General features: G+C 38.7%; 1 protein-coding gene across 1 annotated transcript in view; it reads right to left on the reverse strand.

The window, feature by feature from the left end:
• si:dkey-251i10.3 (uncharacterized protein LOC553498 homolog) overlaps positions 1-22,176 on the reverse strand; it is a 48,946-nt gene that overhangs the window by 22,679 nt on the left and 4,091 nt on the right. The window contains exons 2-9 of the mRNA XM_043704671.1: positions 20,639-20,714; positions 18,736-18,806; positions 18,006-18,070; positions 14,517-14,665; positions 13,391-13,546; positions 9,086-9,205; positions 7,918-8,012; positions 1,515-1,638 (exon numbers count right to left, since the gene is read on the reverse strand). Coding sequence (XP_043560606.1) covers positions 1,515-1,638; positions 7,918-8,012; positions 9,086-9,205; positions 13,391-13,546; positions 14,517-14,665; positions 18,006-18,070; positions 18,736-18,806; positions 20,639-20,714 — 856 coding nt within the window. The remainder of the gene's footprint in view (positions 1-1,514; positions 1,639-7,917; positions 8,013-9,085; positions 9,206-13,390; positions 13,547-14,516; positions 14,666-18,005; positions 18,071-18,735; positions 18,807-20,638; positions 20,715-22,176) is intronic.

The raw sequence follows: 22,176 nt of genomic DNA on the forward strand, positions 1-22,176 counted from the left end.
TTTTTCCTTGGGGTCGGGGAGTCCAGAACTAGAGGGCATAGATTTAGGGTGAGAGGGGAAAGATATAAAAGAGACCTATGGGGCAACTTTTTCACAGAGGGTGGTGCGCGTATGGAATGAGCTGCCAGAGGAAGTGGTAGAGGCTGGTACAATTGCAAGATTTAAGATGCATTTGGATGGGTATATGAATAGGAAGGGTTTGGAGTGATATGGGCTGGGTGCTGGCAGGGGGGCTAGATTGGGTTGGGATATCTGGCCGGCATGGATGAGTTGAACCAAAGGGTTTGTTTCCATACTGTACTAAATGACTCTAAATAATTAGGCCAGAGTTTAACAAATAAGGACAAAAGTTGTTTTCTCACTGGTCATTGGAATTCTCTTTCCCAGACAGTGCTGAAGACCACTTAAGTGGAAGGATCACTGAATATTTTTAGGGCTGAGTAAAAGAGACTCTTGATTGACAAGGATGTCAAAAGATCAAGGGGGCAGACAAGAAGGTTAAGTTCAGGCCACAAACAGATCAGCCATAATCTTATCAAATGGTACAGAAGGCTTGAGAGATCAAATGATCTGCCCCTGCAGCTAATCAATATAGATGTATGTTTACATGTGACATGCAAATGAATGACGACCCTAATGCTATCAAATAATTCACCAAGGGATAGCACTTAGAGGAGGAAGTGGATGGGTGGGTCAAATGTAGATCATTTGAGAAATTCACAACTGATGTGGTGGGGATGGGAAGAAACACCATTGTTGAAGATGGATTTGAGTGTTAGGAGTGTGACTAAGCAAGAATAGCCCACCAAAGTGGATAACAGAGGGAGTTGGAAATGTTGGAGTGATTGACTCTGTCTGTGGCCGCAGAGAAGTGAAGGAGGAAGGAGCATTTCTTTCATATAGCAACTCTATTGTGAAAAAGACTTGCACTTACATACACGATGCTGTAAGGCAGGATTTGAGGAGCATTCGTTGGGAGCTTAGGCTGTCAGGGAAGGATGTGGTGGAAATGTGTCTGTGGCCGCAGAGAAGTGAAGGAGGAAGGAGCATTTCTTTCATATAGCAACTCTATTGTGAAAAAGACTTGCACTTACATACACATGTTCACAACTTCAGGGCATCATGTAATTTACAGAAAATGGAGTAATTTAGTTTCTTAATCACCATTTCTGATGAAAACAGTTTACCACTTCAACAAGAGACAGAAATGGATTCTATAAACTAAAACGACTGATTAAAAAAACAATTGTTAAAATTCTAGAACAAAAACAAATCAACGGCAGCGAACAATCTTGGCAAATACTAAGGAAGTTTAGTAGATTTTACCTACATTTGACCAAATTGCCCCTCCACCATGTGCCAATTAATGAACATTTAGTTTTTATTCAAGCTTTAAAAGTTAACAATGGCACCGCTCTTTTGTTTTTGGATGGACTAAATTAACTGGCAATAATGCATATGAAATGTACTATGATTCAGTAGTTGTTGTAATTAAAAGGACTTTTTTTTCCCACCTCCATTCGTCTTTGCTCCATTTTATTCAGTTCTTCAAGAGCTTCCTCAGGCTTAGTTTTTTTTAGTTCTTCAAACTGCTTCAAAATCTCCTTCTGCTTAATTTTCTTCATCACTCTGTGGAATCTATGTGGAGAATATTGAAAAATATAAAAAACTGTTTCCAGGAAGTCAAGTATTCAAAGCATTACAACACAGATACATTTTGACAAAGTACTGTATAGTGCATTGATCTTCTTATGCTTATTCATACTTCTGAAATATTCACAAATATTTCTTTAAAACTCAACTTTTCCATGCCACTAACATACGATGTAACGAGTGGAGTCACTTGGGGATCCATGCTAAGCCCGCAATATTTTACAATTTACATCAATGACATGCATAAGGGGAGCAAAGGCATGGTTACTAAATCTGCAGATGTCAGAAAGATAGGTAGCAAAGTATGTTGTGAAGAAGACTTAAAAGTTGCAGATTTCCATCTAGGTTGAGTGAGTGAGCAAAACAACTTGGCAGACTGAGTACAATGTAGAAAAATGTGATGGATTATTCACTGTGATTGGAAGAATAAAACAGTAGTGTTACTTAAACAGAGAACAACTGCAGAATTACAAGGTGCAGAATCTTAAGTGTTCTACTCCATGATCTGAAAATGTTAGCATGCAGGCATAGCACATAATCAAGCATGCTAATGTAATGCCATCCTTTATTAGAATAAATTATGAACACAAACGGAAGGATGTTCTGTTTCAGTTATGCGCATTGGTATGACCACATTTTGAATGTTGCATGCAGCATTAGTCTCCTTATTTAAAGGATGTATGTAAACACATTGGAGACAGAAAGGTTTACCAAAATGGTAAACGGAATGTGTGGATTGCCTTATGAAGATATGTTGGACAAATTGGGCTTGTTTCCACTTGAGTTTAGAAGAATGAGAAGTGGCTTCCTTGAGTTGTACAAGATTCTGAATGGCTCTGGCATGGTGGACATAGAAAGGAGAATCCAGAAATAGGGAGCATCACTTTAAAATTAGAGGTCACTTTTTAGGACAGTGATGAAGAGAAAAAACTTGGAGGGGACTGTGCAACCTTGGAACACTTTGCCTCAGAAAGTGGGGGAGTGGGAGTGGGTGTGGGGGGCGGTGGTGGAGGAGAGGTTGGGCAATAACAACATAGAAATAGGACTGGGACATTTAGCATGCCCAGATCACTCTGCCATTCAATAGAATCATGTCTGATCAAACACTAACCCCTTTTAACCAATGGCATACAGGTTGATGATAATCAGAAATCTATCAATCTCGACCTTAAACAGACTCAAAGACATGTATATGGTTCCGAATTCCAAAGGCTCATAATCCTCCACGCAAATAAATTTCTCATCTCATACATAAGGAGCATCCCCCTTATTTTTAAAGTGCACCCCAGTTTGAAATGGAATGTATTTTTCCTGAAGAAGGGCTTATGCCCGAAACGTCGATTCTCCTGTTCCCTGGATGCTGCCTGACCTACTGCGCTTTTCCAGCAACATTTCCAGCTCTGTATTTTACCTGCATCAACCCTGACTATTTCATTAACTACTTTGTACGTTAGGACGAGAACAAGTGTCATTCCTCAAAACTCCAACTTTGCCCAATCTCTCTTCATGGGACAGCCCCACAGCCAAGTAAAAAAGTCTGATGAAACTTTGTTGTATTCCCTCAATAGGAATACATCTTTCCTGAGGTAAGGAGACCAAAATCAAAGTCCAGACCAAAACCAAACCAAGCTCCTATTACTCTTTCACTACACATTGATCAAATTCTCTTGTAATAAAGGCTAACATTCCAGTAATCATCCCAATGGCTTGAAGCACCAGCACGTTAGCCTTCAGTGATTCACCAACAAGGAATCTAGACCCTTTTGCATATCTAACTCCTTACCATTTTAGAAATACTTTACATATCTGTTTTGTGTACTGATGCAGATAGCCTCACATTTTTCCACATTATATATTCCATATTTTTGCTCATTCACTAAATCTAACCAAATTTTCCTGAAGCTGAAGATGTTTTACATCTTCTTCACAACACATTATTTTGTACCATCCACAAACTTGGAAAACATGACATTTGGTCCCCACTTCCGAATCATTGATTTATACTCTAAACAGGTACAGCCCAAGTACCAATCCTTGTAGTACACCACTAGTCACAGTTGTCAACAAGGGAACAAACTATTTATTTCTTCTTAATCTTCTGTTAGCTAGTCACTAATCCATGCCAGTGCATAAACCCTTATGTCCAAAAGTTCTCCTTGACTGATTTTTGTCAGTGACATCTTCAAAAGACTCCAAGAAAGTTCATCAAGTATAATTTTCCATTCACAAATCCATGGTGACTAAGTTCAATCAGCTATCTATTCATTAATAGATCCTAGCATCTTCCCTACTGCTGATGTAAGGCGAACAGTGATCTATAGTTCATAGCTTTCTCACTCGTCCCTTCTTAAATAGTGGGGTGACATTTATTATTTTCCAATCTGCAGGTATCAGTCATTGAGGACTGGAACACCTTCCAAAGCCCTTGCAGAAGCCCTGGAGCCATAGTGAGATCCAATTTGAACAGAAGGTGAATTGCTGGTTAAGTAATATTTAAAATTTCTTTTTATAGCTCAAAATGGAGCCAGACTGTGGTGGCAAAACACCTTTCACTGTATCTTCAAGATGTATATGAGTATAAAATCATCTATTCATTCCAGAATCTATAGAATTTCCGAAGATAATCATCAATGCTCTGGGATGAAGGAGTTCCTGGATATTTATTAACATTCAGTCATATTAATTTATCCAGTAGAATTTTCTTAATTCTAATTTCACTTAACCCCACATTCTCCTGTGCCACTTGGATCTTTGCTTGTCAGGGGATTTCTGGTATCTTCCTTAGTGAAAATTCACATTCGTTATAGCCAAACATCTCCTTTTAATGCAGCTAGTTCATTTTTGCTTTCTTGTGGAAAATATTCATGTTCTATTCTCCCTTTCCTCAGATTCTTGGTTCTCCTTTGTTGTATTCTGTAAAATTCAATCTTCAGAATTAATGCTAGTTCTGGAAACTTCATAAGCTTTTCTTCTAACCTTATGCAATCATGAACTCCTCTGTTAGAAAAGATTAGTCAACTGTGGCAAAATTGCTGTAAAACATGCACAGATTTTTTAAAATTATTCATTGCCTACAGATTGCCTCAACTGATTTTCCCAGCCTACCTCTGCCATTTACACCTCATCTTTTATATTTTCCAATTCACACTCTTGTTTCACTTCCAAACATAATGAAATATTTCATCATATTACGGTCATTTATCCCAAAACATTCTTTTACAATAAGATTGCTAATTAGTAGTTTTCATTAAATAGTCTGAATTTGTTCTTCTAAAGGATACTGGTTATGCACTTGGAAGATGCTAAGAAAGTTTACCAAATTGCTGCAATGCATCTTATAAGTGGAACACTGGGACGGAGGGGGTGAATGCTTAAGATGGTGGATTGCTGATGGAGTAGGGTGCTTTGTTCTGAACCATGTCAATGCTTGAGTGATAGGAAAAGATGTCATGATACTAAGAAATACCATATGAGCTGCTACAAATCACAGAACCTACTGGTCAAGTCATATCATTCCAAAGATATATGCGCAGAAGCAGCAGCTGGCCCTCAGCCTCTTTTTGCTTTTATAGCTTGCTTTTATTTGTATTTCAATTACTCAAACTCATCACAGAAAGTTATTTCTGGTAACTGACAGCACATGTATCATTTCTAAGGCACAGTAATAGTGCAAGACTAACATCAATCTCTCCAGTCCTATGAAGCAGCTTCACAATACTTTATTGATTAAAAGCTTGGGTTCTAAAATGTAAGAACAATTTATAATTTGAAATTGTATTTTTATTTTGTTGTAAAGCAAATTAGTTTTCTCGTTTCATTTTTGATTTGTTCTGAGTAGTTACAAGATGCTTGAAGGTATGCTTGGTTTACATGCACTTTAATTTGATCTTTAAATCGAGGTGAACAGTTCAGTGCAATAAGGAAGAAGACAGAAGAGAGAAACAAACCGCTGCTGCTTAGTAACTGGACTCCAGTAAAAGAGAAAATCAGAACAATCCAATAGTAGTCAGGCAGTATGCAGGTTCATTCAGACAGAAGACATCCCTATTAACACAGGCTACAAGCAATCTGCGCTGAACAGAAGTCATGAGCAGTTTAGAAATCAGTAAGAGAAAAGCTCCAGAAACAGAAGACTGATGAGGTGTTAGAGAAATAAAAAAAATCTACAAAAGGCAGTTGAAGACATGAGTTAAAGAACACACCTTAAGCAGAGAGTAAGGAGAATCAGCAATTTGTTTAAAGGTCTCAGGAAGAGACCTTGACTAAAGAAAACAGCATCAGTGAATGCGCAAAACCTTGCTGAGAAGGAAACAGCCGTTCCAGCTCAACAAGACGACGGGTAACCCTTCACTGAGGGATGAGTGTCTGAAAAGGTCATAATATGGGTAAAGGGTTGAAACATTATTTCAAATAATTACAATTAAATCGTGACAACTAGTTTTTATAAAGGATAGCACGTTGTTCAAAATAAGTGGACATCCGAGAAGCTTGGGAGTGGAAAGTCTCCTCATCCAAACAGATGAGGTAGAGGCGGAGGTATTGGGAAAGCGGGATGGAGTTCTTGCAGGATACTGGGTGAAAGGTAGTGTAGTCCAGGTAGTTATGGGAGTCTGTGGGTTTATAGTAAATGTCTGATTGTAGACTAATGCCAAACATAGAAATGAAGAGGTCAAGAAAGGGGAGGAAGGTGACCGAGATAGAACACATGAATTTAAGGACAGGGTGGAAGTTGTCTTATTATCTGCCTCCCATGCTGCACCTTGTCAAAGGCCCTCTAGAAACCCAAATAGATTATGTCCACTGGCTCTCCTTTGTCTAACTTGCTTCTTACCTCCTCAAAGATTTGTTCGGCATGACGTCCCCTTGATGAAGCTGCCCCAGCCTATTTTACCATGCACTTCCAAGAATTCCATAATCTCATCCTTAATAATCTTGCCAATAATCAAGGTCAGGCTAACTGGCCTATAATTTCCTGTCTTCTGCCTGCCTCCCTCCCTCCTTAAACAGGGGTGTTACATTAGCCATTTTTCAATCCTTGAGGACCTGCCCGGACTCCAGAGATTCCTCAAAGATCAGTACCAATGCATCTACAATTTCCTCAGCTATCTCCTTTCGAATTCTGGGTACAGTCCATCTGGTTCAAGTGATTTATCTAGCTTCATACTTTTCAGTTTTGTTAGAAAATTCTCCTTCGTTTGGCCACTACACTCACCTTGGCCCGTCTCTCCTGAAATTCTAATATGCTGCTGGCATCTTCCACTATGAAAGCTAATGCGAAATTTCCCACTATTTATTTGTTCCCATTACCACTGTTCCAGTGCATTTTCCAGTGGTCTAATGTCCACTCATCCCCCTCGCTTACTTTTTATATATTTAAAGAAACTCTTGCAATCTTATTTCACATTACTTAGCTAGCTTAACCTCATATTTCATCTTCTCCCCCTTACTGCTTTAAATTTCTCTTCTCATGCGTTTTAAAGACTTCCCAATCCTCTGGCTTCTCATTAATGTTTACCACATCGTCTGCATCCTCTTTTGCTTTTATGCTGTCCCTGACGTCCCTGGTCAGCCATGGTTTCTTTCTTCTCCCTTATGTATTTTATTCTATCTTGGGATCATTTTTTGCTGTGTCACCTGAATTATCCCCAGAAATTCCTGCCATTGCTGCTCCACTGTCTTCCCTGCCAGGTTCCCTTTCCAATCCATTCTTGGCAGCTCCTCCCTCATCTCTAATTAGCTTTACTCAAATGTCATACCATTACATTTGATTCCAGCTTCTCCCCGTCAAATTTCAGGGCAAATTCTATCATAGTACAGTTGCTGCCAAGTTTGATTCACCTTAAGCTCCATAATCAAGTCTGCCTCAGTACTCATCACCAAAGTTCAGAAATGCCTGATCCCTATTGGGCTTGATCATGAGCATCTCCAAGTACAAAACCCATCTCTCAGGCAATCAACAGTTTTCTTTTGTTGCGAAACACTACCAAACTTTCCTAGTCCACCTGCGTACTGAAGTCCCCTCATGATTATTTTAATAGTGCATTTCTTACACGCCTTTTCTTTCCCTGATTTATATTATGTCCTCTTGTACATCATTAGCTCTCACTTCCATGAAATCATAATGTAAAAGTGGTTGAAGTTGAAGCATGTAGAGAAATAACAGTGAGCAATTATCTTTCTCCAGCAAGATTCAGCCCACAATTTCATCAACTGAGCATTAGCTTCTCTCAATTATAAAGCTAATTCTGAATCTGAAAGTCTTACTTTTTGCTCTTGATTTTCTTTGATCTTTTTGCTTTAGCTTCATAGTATGACTGAAGTACCCTTGCTTTCTGCAGTTCAGCTCGACGTTCCTTTGCCTTAAATGAAACAGAAAACATGTTCTTATTCTCCCAAAGAATGGAAATGCTGCTGACTTCCTTAAATGCCCTCAGGAAGGGATAATGAGGTGCATTCTTGAACCACTGCAGACCTGATGTCAGGGTAAGATCCAACCACAGTGCTGCTAGGTAGTTCCCGGATTTTGACTCAGCAGCAAAGAAATGGCAGCATAGTTCCAAGTTCCAAGTGTGGTTTAGAGTGGAACTTACATGGGACAGCTTTCCCATGCAACTGCTGCCCTTGTTCTTTTAGGTCATATGAGTGCAGAAGATGCTGTTTTAAGGAATCATGAAAAGTTGTGTTAGTACATCTTGAAGACTGTATACGATGCTGCCACTATGCATCAGTAGGGGGGAAAATTGACTGCTTGTGATGGATATCAGGCTATTTTATGAACTGTAGGTTCACTCAGTTAGACAAGAGGAGAACATTCCTTCATTGTCCTGACTTGTGCCTTGTTCACAGTGGACAGGCTTTCAGGAGTCAGGAGGATAGTTACTTATTGCAAAATTCCCAGCTTCTGATTTGTTCTTGGAAGTCATTGTATTGATACCAGTTGGTCCAGTTCATAATCAGCAATGGTAATGCCTTGACATGCCACTGTTATGGGGAGACGGTTAGATTTTCTCTTATTGACATGGTTATTGTTCAGCATTTGTGTGGCATGAATGTTACATGCCACTTTTCAGTCCAAGCCTGGAAGTTGGCCAACTCTTGTTGCAAAAGGATACAGGGTGCTTCATGATCTGAGTCACCACTGCTGTAATTGAACATTGTATAAATCAGCAAATATCTCCTTTTCTGACCTCAAGATATAGGAATGATCTGTGGTGAAGCAGCTGAAAGTGGTTCATCCTCAGACATCACCCTGATGACCTCATGCAGCAAATGTTCTAGGACTACTGGTCTCCAACAATCCATCTTTCCTTGTGTCAAGCTAGACTTTGGAGACTAAGGGATAAGGGTTTAAGGTAGCTCAGTTTTAAGCACAAAGTAGGCAAGTGATAAAACTTCCCTGCAACACGTATACATGCTTAGATATGAAGTGTACCTCTTGTAGACTCATAGCTCGGACAGAAGCTTGTTCTGCAGCTGTCAATGCTGGAACAGACACTGGCTGCTTGTTCTTGTGAAGTAAGTCGAAAATCTCCTGTTCCAAGGGTGTCCGTGCCTTGAATAAATAAATTGAGGACAAATTATCTTGTAGAAACAGACAATGAGCACATATTACACCTCACCCATGAAATTGAAAGGAAATTTGGTTGCATGTATGGCAAGAAGGCTAGATTAAAGAAAACAAAATTTATATCAAGACAATGCTCTCAGATTGGAAAGACATAGTCATTGTTGAGATTTGTCTTATTAATTTGAGACATGAGTGCTTGAGGCATAAGAATTGAAAGATACTCTGTGAAATTTACTAGGAATTCCAATTTGCTAATGACATCCAATGGCATTATGGCAAATTGTGACAATGGTTTTAAGCAATACAGAACAGCAGAGATGAACAAGCAGATTATCAAATGTGTAGAAATTAAGTAAATAATACAATAGAATAAGTAGAGGAATTATGTTGTGATGGTAAGATTTTTAGCAATGCTTTTGTGCACAAGACCATGCATGAAAATAGACAAATGGAATCCAAGGGCATTGCAAATTCACTAAAGTCCAAAAGTTACAGTTGTGGACTGACAAGACGATTAGTATTCTTTGAAGTAGCAGCATGTGTTTTGAATAAAAGAGGGCGTACAGGAGTACAGTACTTGGATTTCCAAAAGAAATTTGATAAGTTGCCTCATCAAAGATTACTGGTGAAAATAAAAACTCGATGTAGGAGATTACATATTAGCATACATAGAAGATTGGCTTGCTGGGGAATGTGGAAGTAGGAGAACCTGTTTTAAAATTTGGAGTTGCTTTTCAAGGTAGCGATGAGAATTTTGCTTTTCTCAGAAGGATGTGCAATTTTGCCTCAGAAGGCAGCGGAAACAGGGTTGACAAATATTTTTAAGACAGAGGTGGATAGATTCTTGTTAGGCGAGGGAATCAAGGGTGATGCAGGGTTAGATGGGACCGTAATACAAACAGATCAACAACCGACTTTTGAATCATGAAGCAGGCCCAAAGGCTGAATAATCTTATTTCCAAGTCTGTAATTTTGAAGAATAATGATAAGGGTGGTAACAATTTGTTTCTGCAGATGCAATATGGACATTAAAACATGTAGATAATAAAACAATAAAAAGAAAAAAATTACAATCCAGGACGATTGTTAAAAAGTGCTTGCTACAGACTGTTCTGAAACACAAACCATTAGAAAAAAATTGAATAACTGATTATTCTTTCTCAAGCAAAATTGGAATGTGGGCAAGAATTGGAGGAGTAAAATATCACTGGAAACAAATTCATGGCTTATTTTGGAGGTTTTTTTATAAAATCCCTCATATGACCATTATAAATACACAAGTTCAAAAAGTGAATATCAGCCAGCGTTTTCACCACAGAAAGCATCACAAAGACCAATTCTGTCCTTACTCAATATTTACACAGTTTGCAACAAGGAGTGATACAAGGCCATGGAAATTAATTTCTAATTAACCAATTAGACATCAACCATGGGATGACATTCCTTGCCCTGAGCTATTGAAATCAGCTGTAAGATTGGTTGGCGGCACAATGGCACAGAGGTTAGCATTGCTGCCTCACAGTGCTAGAGACCCGGGTTCAGTTCCCGTCTCAGGCGACTCTATGCAAACTCCACACACATTCTCCCAGTGTCTGTGTGGGTTTCCTCCAGGTGCTCTGGTTTCCTCCCACAATCCAAAAATGTGCAGGTTAGGTGAATTGGCCATGCTAAATTGCCCATAGTATTAGGTGAAGGGGTAAATGTAGGGGAATGGGTCTGGATGGGTTGCGCTTCGGTGGGTCAGTGTGGACTTGCTGGGCCGAAGGGCCTGTTTCCACACTGTAAGTAAGTAATCTAATCTAAAAAGATTCTATGCGCTGGCTCTGGAGAGATCAATTAAAGTCACTATTAATTACTGAAGTTAGAGCCTTTTGATGTTTGGCTCAGTTGCCTGAACTGGACAGACATTAAGTGAGTCTGGATGTAGATTTGCTTGTTGGGCTGAAATGAAAACATCATTTTCAGATGTTTTGTCACCATAGTAGGTAACATCTTCAGTGATCCTCCGGATGAAGCACTGCTGGTTTTTCCTGCTTTCTATTTATATAGACCCATCGTCTCACCACCTGGAATACCAACTTACAGATTGGCCAACGAGCTACACCAAAGACTGAAACACTTAGTAAAAGACTCACGCCACTCAATCCACTCCACCCAAGAATTCCTGAAGACCAAAGACACCAAGATAGAAGAGGATGAAATAGTGGTCTCCTTTGATGTAACAGCCCTGTTCACATTAATCAACATCAACCTGGTCAAGGAATCACTGACTACACTATTAGAAAACCCAAAGACACATCCATCAAACACCACCAGCTTCATCAGCAAGGATAGTACCGCCAAGCTAGTGGACCCATGCCTTACCACCCACTTCACCTAAACCTACAGACAAACCAACGGAACACCCATGGGATCTCCGATATCAGAGATCTTAGCAGAGACAGTAATGCAGAGACTCAAACAAACAGATCTGCCAACTATCCAACCCAAACTCCGGGTCTGCTATGTGGATGACACCTTTGTAACCACTAAACAAAACAAATTAGAGGAAACCTTCAAGATCATCAATAATACCCTTACTGGCATAAAATTCACTAAAGAGGAGGAAAAAAACAACAAACTGCCATTCCTAGATGTCATAGTACAGCAAACAGCCAATGGGGAACTTCAAACCGGCGGCTATAGGAAAATACCACATATGGACCAAATACTGAACTATAGAAACAATCATCCCAACATCCACAAACGAAGCTGCATCAGCACATTATTTTAACGAGCCACAACACATTGCGGCGCAGAGGAAAATCACCTACACAGTATATTCAAAAAGAATGAGTACCCAATTAATATAGTCCACCGATTTCTCAGCAACAACCCCAAACAGGCAGACAAAACATGTCGTGACACCCTAGCCACTCTCCCCTATATCAAACACATTTCGGAAATGACAGCCAGACTACTTAGACCCCTTGACATCATGGTAACCCACAAACCCACCAACACACTAAAACAGCAGCTAATGAACTTGAAAGAATCTATGCAGACAAGCAAAACAAATGTCCTTTACAGAATACCGTGGAGGAATTATAACAAACACTACATTGGACAAACAGGCAGAAAACTAGCCACCAGTATACCTGAACACCAACTAGCCACAAAACGACATGACCCCTTTTCACTAGTATCCTTACATACAGATAAGGATGACATCACTTCGACTGGGACAACACATCCATTCTAGGACAAGCCAAACAGACACTTACATGAGAATTCCTAGAAGCATGGCATTCCAACCAGAACTATATCAACAAAAACACATTGACTTGGACCCCATTTACCACCCCCTGAGAAAATGAACGGGAAGTGACGTCACCACAGGAAACGACATCACTGACCAAAGGAAACCCAAACATTTAAATAGAAAGCAGGAAATACCAGCAGTGCTTTATCTGGAGGCTCACTGAAGATGTTACATAGTATGGTGGCGAAACATCTGAAAATGAACCTTCCAGCTCAGCGAGCAAACCTACATCCAGAACCTCAACCTGAGCTACAAATCTTCTCAAAACTTGCTGTCAATTGAGCCACATATTTCTACTCAGTTATGATGCATATATTTCAGAGAAAGAATGTGCACAAAACAACTGAGAGAAATTGGATATTGCTTTGTATCAATGATTTCCTGTTTGCTGAATTCCCAGCTTGAATGCACTTCCCTGAATCTATTCAAAAAAAGAAATACATACATCTTTAGATCTTAAAGACAATTAGGGCTTTGGGAAGAAAGTAAGAATATGATATTGAAATAGAGAATTATCATGGTCAAACTGAATATTGCTGTAGGCTTGAAGTGCTGAATGGTCTACTCCTGCTCCCAGTTTATAATGATTTTATTTTTGAAAAAATGCCTACCAAATGGTGCTTTTCTTAAAAAAAAACTGTTTAGCACCATTAGCAACTCAACAGAAGTATGAATGCTAAGACTGCATCCACAGGAATCGTACAAAGCTGTTCTTGGCTTTTGGAAAGTTACTTAACAATCCCAACTATATCCAACCCATGATTACATGCTGACTAGGAAATTTTATTTTTGGCTTAATTCATATCATGAGCACAGCAAAGCAACACTTTCCAAAAATCATCTTCTAAGCACCACATACTGCACCATACCTTCCAGCCGGCTATCATTTCTTCCACTGGTTTGACAGTAAGTTGTTCTGCATTTAGTGGAAAGACGAGCTGCTCCGCTTTCCGGTTCTGTAGCACAGTATGATTCCACTTTGTAACCTCTTTTGATGTTTTCTCATATGCCAAAGACCGTTGAATCTTTTGACAAAAACAAAGTTTGAAAATGTTCAAATAATCAATCTACATTGATAAAATGACAAAGTTGAAATAATTTCACTCTTTTGGGTATATACTGTTTATATAATTACCAATATTATATTATGAAAAATTGTTTTCAGAATAATGAGTGTTAGAATTTCAATATTATATACCTACAAATTCCAAGAAATGTATTTCAGATGCTGATGAACATCCAATTCATTCAGAACATTTGATGGTTTTACCATGTCGATTGGACAGACCTAACATATTACCTGTAAAATGATGGAACTATCCTGTATATCACGTGACTAGGCAATGTTTGTTCTAAATTGCCTGGCTGTGCAACAATCCAGAGGCTTCCTACAGGCTGAGCACAAAATGACCCATTTTGAATAACTGCACTCACATGGCCAGACAAAAACTATTACAGGCCCCGCACACTTACGTGAAGAGATAGTACATTACAAAACAGATTTGAGGTGATATTGCTAGTCACTGACTTAAGGAAACATGAGGGCACTGAATAATGTTGACATGTTTATTATTTTTCACTAACGAGTTGAGTGTGTGTTGCTGGAAAAGCACAGTAGGTCAGGCAGCATCCAAGGAACAGGAAAATCTGAAAAACAGGAATTCCTGATGAAGGGCACCAGCCTGAAACGATGATTTTTCTGTTCCTTGGATACTGCCTGACCTGCTGTGCTTTTCCAGCAACACACATTCAACTCTGATCTCCAGCATCTGCAGACCTCATTATCTCCTTTTTCAAAAATGAGTCAAACCTAACAATTTCAGCTTAAAAAAAAATGAAGAGAAATCACCAATATCTTATTTCTCCTATCCGGAACAGTTTCGTATTTTTAATTCATTTGAAACATCAATTTATTTCTTACCATGCTGATCGTAACACAAAACTCATCACAATTCCAAATGCAACCCTAGCTATATGAATCCTAAAATAATTTACCTTTTCACTTTGCTGTTTGCTCAGAGGTAAATCTAAGGTTTTGTTTGTCTTTTCAAATGTCTTGAGCTGTTTTTTCACTGTACTCAGTGATGAAAGGGATGGTCGAATGGTTCGCAGCAGATCTGATAGCTCAATCTTCTCATTAGCACCTGGAAGAAAGTGTGAGTGTTGATTAAATAAATTAAAAATCTTCAGCAACAAATGGTGAATAATTAACCAATCTAACATGGCATTCATTCAGGCAGCCAGAATGAAATGTTGCTGTGCATAATTTTGCTCATTAGCTTATATAAAACCAAACCTCTTCCCAGACTACTTCTGTCACAAATTTTGTGCACTCTTCCTCTCATGTTTGCTGCAGCAGCACACCAGCTGCTTTCTTGCAACATGCTTTGCCAATTGTCAGAAGGCTACTTATGTGCTGTAGGAGGTAGAATTTACAGCTGAAGTCTCTCCATTTTTTATACCAAATGTCAAAATGCATTCCACTCCAGCAAGCAATGCTGCCTAGTAAAGAGCAGCTATGCCATCAAAATAATACAAGCCACATACTATCTTGAACAAATACTACCACTCTGCAGTTATTGCCAGGTCAGAATTCTGGAATCCCTCATCCAACATTATAATGAGAGCAGCTATAATGAATACTCTAACACTAATTGTTCCAAGAAAAGGCACATCTTTTCTAAAATGTACAATATATGAGGTCTTAGCAGCAACCAACTCTGGCTACTAAACTATAAAACAAATGCAAATTTTCTTCCTTCCTCAACCCAAGGGCAGCACAAATTTAATGGATACATTATGATGTGAACAGTGGAGAACCATGGGAGATAACTCTAGAGCCCACAGAATTAAAAATCACATCAGGTTACAGTCCAACAGGTTTAGTTGCAAGCACTAGCTTTTGGAATGCTGCGCCTTCATTAAACGGTTGCCCTTCTGTAAGAGCAGAGGGTATTAAGCTGTTTTGGATTTTTGATTAAGTTCTACTATAAAGGTTCATACAAAATTTTGCTTTTATGCATGGTTATACTTAAGCACAAAGAATAATTGACACGGTCAGTTCACCCGACTTCAAATGTAGGACATTGACTCTAAGGTTTCTAATGTGGCAGCCACTAATGATATCATATGGCAAATGTCATAAGATGCAAATCCAGATGCATATAAGAGGAAGTAGATATCAGATCATAACATAACATAGAACATTACAGCGCAGTACAGGCCCTTCGGCCCTCGATGTTGCGCTGACCTGTCGTACCAATCTGAAGCCCATCTAACCTACACTATTCCATGTACATCCATATGCTTGTCCAATGACGACTTAAATGTACTTAAAGTTGGCGAATCTACTACCGTTGCAGGCAAAGCATTCCATACCCTTACTACTCTGAGTAAAGAAATTACCTCGGACATCTGTCCTATATAACAAGAGCTGCTCAGACAAACACAAATACTTTTATTGCCTGCTGTTCTACATGGTGTTGAGGTCAAATTCAGAAATGTGATGCGAGGACATTGGCAATCTGTTTGACTCGAGAGAAGTAGACTCAACCTCCTTTAGAAAGCTCTGCTGTATAACCCTTAACCTATCTGAACACAATGCCCACAATGGGTCGCTATTCTTTATCCTTCAAAATTTTTATTTGTCAAATAGTTAGTAACAGAACTGCAATATTAATGATTTCACTGTCAAATATTCCAATTATAGTTCATAGCAAGTATTAAGTGGTGAGAATTTCATTGAGATCTCAGAGTTACCGATCTACATTTAAATGATTAAATTAAAATTAAGTGATATCTTTTATACAGGAAGCTCTCAAATATTTTTTAAAAAGTATGTCCTATTCCACAGTCCTTATTCTTCTTCCCAGATGCTATCTCATCTTTCATCACCCACAGTGAAGGCTGTATTTCAGTGGCTTATTCACAGTTTCATCAAATATCATAAGGATTAGCCATTTGAGAAGTGCAAATGCAACTTGGGCTCATCAATCCTAATTTGGCCGATCACACTTTAGCATCTACTCAGCAGTTCTACGCAGGACCACTGCTTATATTCAAAGGCAGAATTATTCTGTACGGAAGGATATCTCCACAGTACGGCATATAAGTGGTCTTACAACTGCCTTTTGTTGGAATGAAGGATAGTGAATAACTGAGTTTACATGATGGCTGAATGCTAAGATAACATGCAGCTTTAGCATCAATTCCATACATTTTGGAATTTAGAACCAGGTAAGTTTAACTGTATTAATCAAATATTTCAGCTATGAGAAACTCAAATATTTTGGTCTGACTAACGAATGTGACAGAGCAAGAACTCTCAACCCCACAAAAAGGAACAAGCTTTAGCCTTGAAGTCACTGGCACAATTGCACTGAATGAAAATGCATTATGTGATAACAAGATAAAAACATTTCAATTCACAGTTTCAGTCCCAAGTTTCAAAGTATCCACAACATAGATGATACAGACACATTCATGTTTTCATCACATTTATAAAAGGAAGCAGGCTTATAATTACAATTCAGTATATTCTAACTTCCATTAGATTTCTCAGATTGAAAAGCTTAGTAGGTTAATAAACAAAGGCCAGTCTAGTCTATACCTTCGCTGCTATAGAATAATTTGGTAGCTGCTTTTTGACTGGCTGAAAATGAATGTTCATGTGCAGCAGAAATGTAAGCAAAACAAAATGGACTGCAAAAAAAACTATGAGTTTCTATTACTTTTTATTTGATTTATTATTGTCACATGTACCTAGGTACAGTGAAAAGTTTTGTTTTGCATGCAGTACAGACAAATCATACCACATAAAGTGAATTAGGGTTATAGAACAGTGAAGTTACGGCAGCAGAGAAGGGGCACAAAGAGCGATATCGATATTAATATTAATGTGAGGGGTCCATCCAAATGTCTTAACAGTGGGGAAGACCTTCAATCTGTTGATGCTTGGGTTTTTTTGTATCTTCAGCCCAACAGAAGAAGAGGTTTGACGAGATTATTACTGGGGTGCAGGGGTCTCTGATTATGTTGGCTGCCTTCCTGAGGCAGCAAGAAACACTGATGGAGTCAACGGATGGAAGGTTGACTTGCATGATAGATTGGGCTGCGTTCACAACTCCGTAGTTTGTATAGTCATGGGCAGAGCAGTTGCCATACCAAACTGTGATGCATCCAGATAGAACACTTTCTATGGTGCATCTATAAAAATTGGCAAGAGTTTTTATGGACATGCTAAATTTCCTTAGCCTCCTGAGGAAGTACAGATATTGTTGTGCTTTCCTGAAGCTTTCTGCTCTCAGCCAAGAGAAGCTATTAGGCAACTACATCAGTGTGCGCAAACAAAATATGAATTTGAAATAGTGACAAAGGAGACCAACAGGCAAAGAAAAACAAAAGCATGAGTGCTTAACACATGACTGCATCGTTACACGTATCAATTTTAACTGTTATTTGTGCAGAAACTTTTGAGTACTGTACCTTCTGAACTGACAGTGAATTCTGACACTTGTAAGCTGGCTTCTGTCCTCTCTGCCAATTTCTTCCTAAATTAGAAATGAAAATAATAAACAAAGTCTAATTGTTTATTTGAAGAAAACATTTACATATTTTTGATAAACACTACTCAGATAAAAATCACACAACACCAAGTTATAGTCCAACAGGTTTAATTGGAAGCACATTAGCTTTCGGAGCGACGCTCCTTCATCAGGTGATTGTCACAATGAAGGAGCGTCGCTGCGAAAGCTAGTGTGCTTCCAATTAAACCTGTTGGACTATAACCTGCTGTTGTGATTTTTAACTTTGTACACCCCAGTCCAACACCGGCATCTCCAAATCATGACTACTCAGATAGATTGCATTTGAATTTTGATCGTACACTAATTTAAAAATATAACAGCAGATATATAGAATGGTGAAGTGATCAGTTCCCATGCTGAACATTATGAAAATTACACAAATACATAGCTTTACTCACAATGTCAACATTAGAGCATTGCAAGCTCACTGCAAAAGATTAATTTAGCTGTTGTGTATAGTGAGGGAACAATCCTATTCTATATTTTCACTATAAGCTTCTCAATAACAAGTACAATTGCACGCCTTATTAGGGTTAATATTTGTTCAATAATTTATAAACACTATTTGCCACACACAAACGGTCATCTCTATTTTTACTGTGGCTTGAAAAGACCTTTGATGTCCTTACTTTCTCTCGCCACCGAGGGAACTAATTGCCTCCAATAGTTTTTGATGCCTCCTCTCATCATCACTGCCGTCCTGAAAAATGTAGAAATTAATAACATGAATCAGTGACTCCATGAAAAGGATAACTGTAGCAACAGATTAAGCAATCAGTACTAGAGGTGTAGGTTCAAGTTTTGCAACCGTTACAGTTTAAGCTGTCTTCATCTATCAGGAAATATCAGCACTATTATGGAATCTAGGATTCAGTCACATGCAAATCAGTACAGCTCAATTCCATTTCTGATTATATTCAGTCATAAATTGCTTGAAAAATGAGGGACAGTGCAGAACATGTTGTTTAAGTGATATTTAGCTCCCCTAAGTCTGCACTAACTCTATGCATAGGCGCATTGCCTTTCTAACATCATCAATTTTTATAACCCAAAATGTGCATCTCGTCTGAGGTTATGCACTTCGGCAGGTAGAAGAGAGGAGCTGAATATTACTTAAATGGCGAAAGACTGCAGAAGCTACAGAAGAGAGGGATTTGACGGTCTTCGTCCATGAATCGTAAAAAGCTAACATCCAAATTCAGCAGGTAATAGGGAAGGCAAATAGTATGTTTATTTTAAAGAAATGGAGTACAAAATTAGGGAGGTAAAACTATACAAGGCACTAGTCAGACCAAATCTGGAATCCAGTATTTTGGGCCCCTTATCCAACGGAAGATACATTGGCATTGGAGGCAGCATACAGAATGTTCACTACTTTGAAAGCAGATATGAAGGGCTGTCTTATGAGGATAGGTCGAGTAGGTAGAGCTTCTGGACAATATATTGGTTGGAAGAGGTTAGGCCTGGAATTAGAATTTAGAAGAATGAGATGTAAACTTATCAAAACATACAAGATTCTTAGGGGAGTTGTCAGCGTAGATGTGGAAAGATTGTTTTCCCTCATGGTAGTATCTAGGACTGGAGGGTGTAATCTCAGAATAAAAGGGTCACACGTTTAAGACAAAGATCAGGAGGAATTTCTTCCCTCAGAGGGTAGTGAAGTTGTGGAATTCTTTACTACAGAAGGTTATTGTGGATGGCTCATTAAGTATATTCTAAGCTGAAACAAATAGATTTTTAGTCAGTAAGTGAATCAAGAGTTATAAGGAAAAGACAGGAAAGTAGAGTTGAGGATTACCAAATCAGCCATGATCTCATTGAATGGCAGAGTATACTCGATGGGCTGAATGCACTACTTTTGCTCCTCAGTCTTTTGATCACCTAATTCTGTATGCACCAAATCTTTCTTCATCAAAATATACTGATCTAAATATAAACCCAGACACTCCTTAGCCTAAAGGCAGTAGCAACTACTGAACCAGAATTAGCAGCAGTGAAAAGTTTCTTTTAAATACAAGCACACCAAGAAATTCAACAATTACAGGATAAAGAATTGTAACAGATAACTGACAGTTGAATTTCCAGTTCTTCTCAACACCCAAGGATATCCATTGGTTACAATCTGATCATTAATTCCAAAGTTCTCACTTTGTTTTTGTTGATCGGGCTGGTGACTCCTGCGATGGCCTTTAATTTCTCAATAATCACACAAATATTCCAATGACAATGCTCCTTTTAATTTGTGTCATCAAGCTGCAAATGTCAAGGGGTTTTCTGTTTCGTTGTTTCACCAATAAGGCAAGAGTACTAAGAACAGTTCCTTCCACACCTTCAACCTCTTAAACCTGAACAAGGCAAACTGGTGATTAAGACACAGAAGCATTCAGAAAGAGTTACAAAAGCTTTAATGTTCAGATTTCTGATGCTTGGAGCATACACGTCACCCATGAACCATAATTTGATTATTCCTGCTTTACAGTAACAAACCTAAGTGATGGATTAAAAAAAAACTTCCGAGAAACAAAGTAGTACCTCATCCTCACTGGCAGTCAAGACATGTTCAGTTTGAAGCAAATCCTCCTCTTCCATTCCAAGTGAAAGTAAATCTCTGAGAGTCAGAAATATACAAGGTCATTGACAGTCACACAGATTGAATAATCCAAAGCTAAAACATTTATAAAAGAACAGTTTTGTTTTGAGAGAAGTTGGGTAAATTGACATTAATTAAATTATTCTAAAGGACAGCTGAACTTTTATGAAACATGTAAGAATTTTAGAATGTTTTCTGGGCAAGAATAACATAAACCAATTCCTGACCCAGTTTTGTACAACCATGGCACTGCTTTCATAGGTCGGGAATACCATCTTAAGGAGTGACAAGCATTGAATAATGGCAGTCATTCTGCTGTCTGACAGCTTCATCTCTTTGTCAACTCATATAGATCAACAAAATATACAGTACAGTATTAGAGTCAGAGATGTACAGCATGGAAACAGACCCTTCGGTCCAACTTGTCCACGCCGACCAGATATCCAAACCCAATATAGTCCGACCTGCCAGCACCCGGCCCAGATCCCTCAAAACCCTTTCTATTCATATACCAATCCAGATGCCTTTTAAATGTTGCAATTGTACTACCCTCCAACATTTCTTCTGGCAGTTTATTCCATACACATGAAAAAGTTGCCCCTTAGGTCTCTTTTATATCTTTCCCCTCTCACCCTAAACCTATGCCCTCTAGTTCTGGACTCCCCCACCCTAGGGAAGAGACTTTATCTATTTGTCCTATCAATGCCCCTCATGATTTTATAAACTCCTCAGCCTCTGACGCTCAAGGGAAAACAGCCCCAGCCTGTTATACCTCTGTAGCTCAAATCCTCCAACCCTGGCAGTATGCTTGTAAATCTTTTCTGAACCCTTTCAAGTTGTTTGAACAAACCACCTCATAAATATATCTTATATCGGAACTGCAAAAATGCAGCTGACAGCAAATGTTATGCTTTTGGCTGCAGGGAGAAACAAAACTTCCAAGATTGCAGTTTCCTACATTATTGTCAGAATCTTCAGCTCTGATTTTGTTCATATCCACGAAGAACAACACCTGACAGAACATAATTCAGCAGAGGAAAATGCTCAGAGTCACTTGCCGCTTATCTAAACAGACCGTGAATGCTCAGATCACACGCAAAATGCAGTTACACAACATTTGAATGGATTTTGAAATTGTGTGACAACTCTTGTTCTGTATTCTGCAAACATTGTATATTTTTTCCTTCTGCACAGAGGAAGATGAAAAGAGACAGAATTCGGAGAGGTTTAATTCCAGCACTGGCAGCAACTGAAAGATTACATCGACATTACAGCAAAGATTTGGAATCAGGCCCACAATACAGAAGGGGAACCAGATCACAGACTAAAACTGCTTCTGCTGGTATCTGAGGATACTTATTATTAATCTGATCATAATGGATAATGAAAGGAACATGATCAACGTATGCAGAAGTTCATGAAGTTACCAGGTGAATGAAAATGAAAAACAGGTACTATAGCCTTCTAATTTACCCAGTCT

This window comes from Chiloscyllium plagiosum, chromosome 15, assembly GCF_004010195.1.
Source record: "Chiloscyllium plagiosum isolate BGI_BamShark_2017 chromosome 15, ASM401019v2, whole genome shotgun sequence".
Lineage (NCBI taxonomy): Eukaryota > Metazoa > Chordata > Chondrichthyes > Orectolobiformes > Hemiscylliidae > Chiloscyllium > Chiloscyllium plagiosum.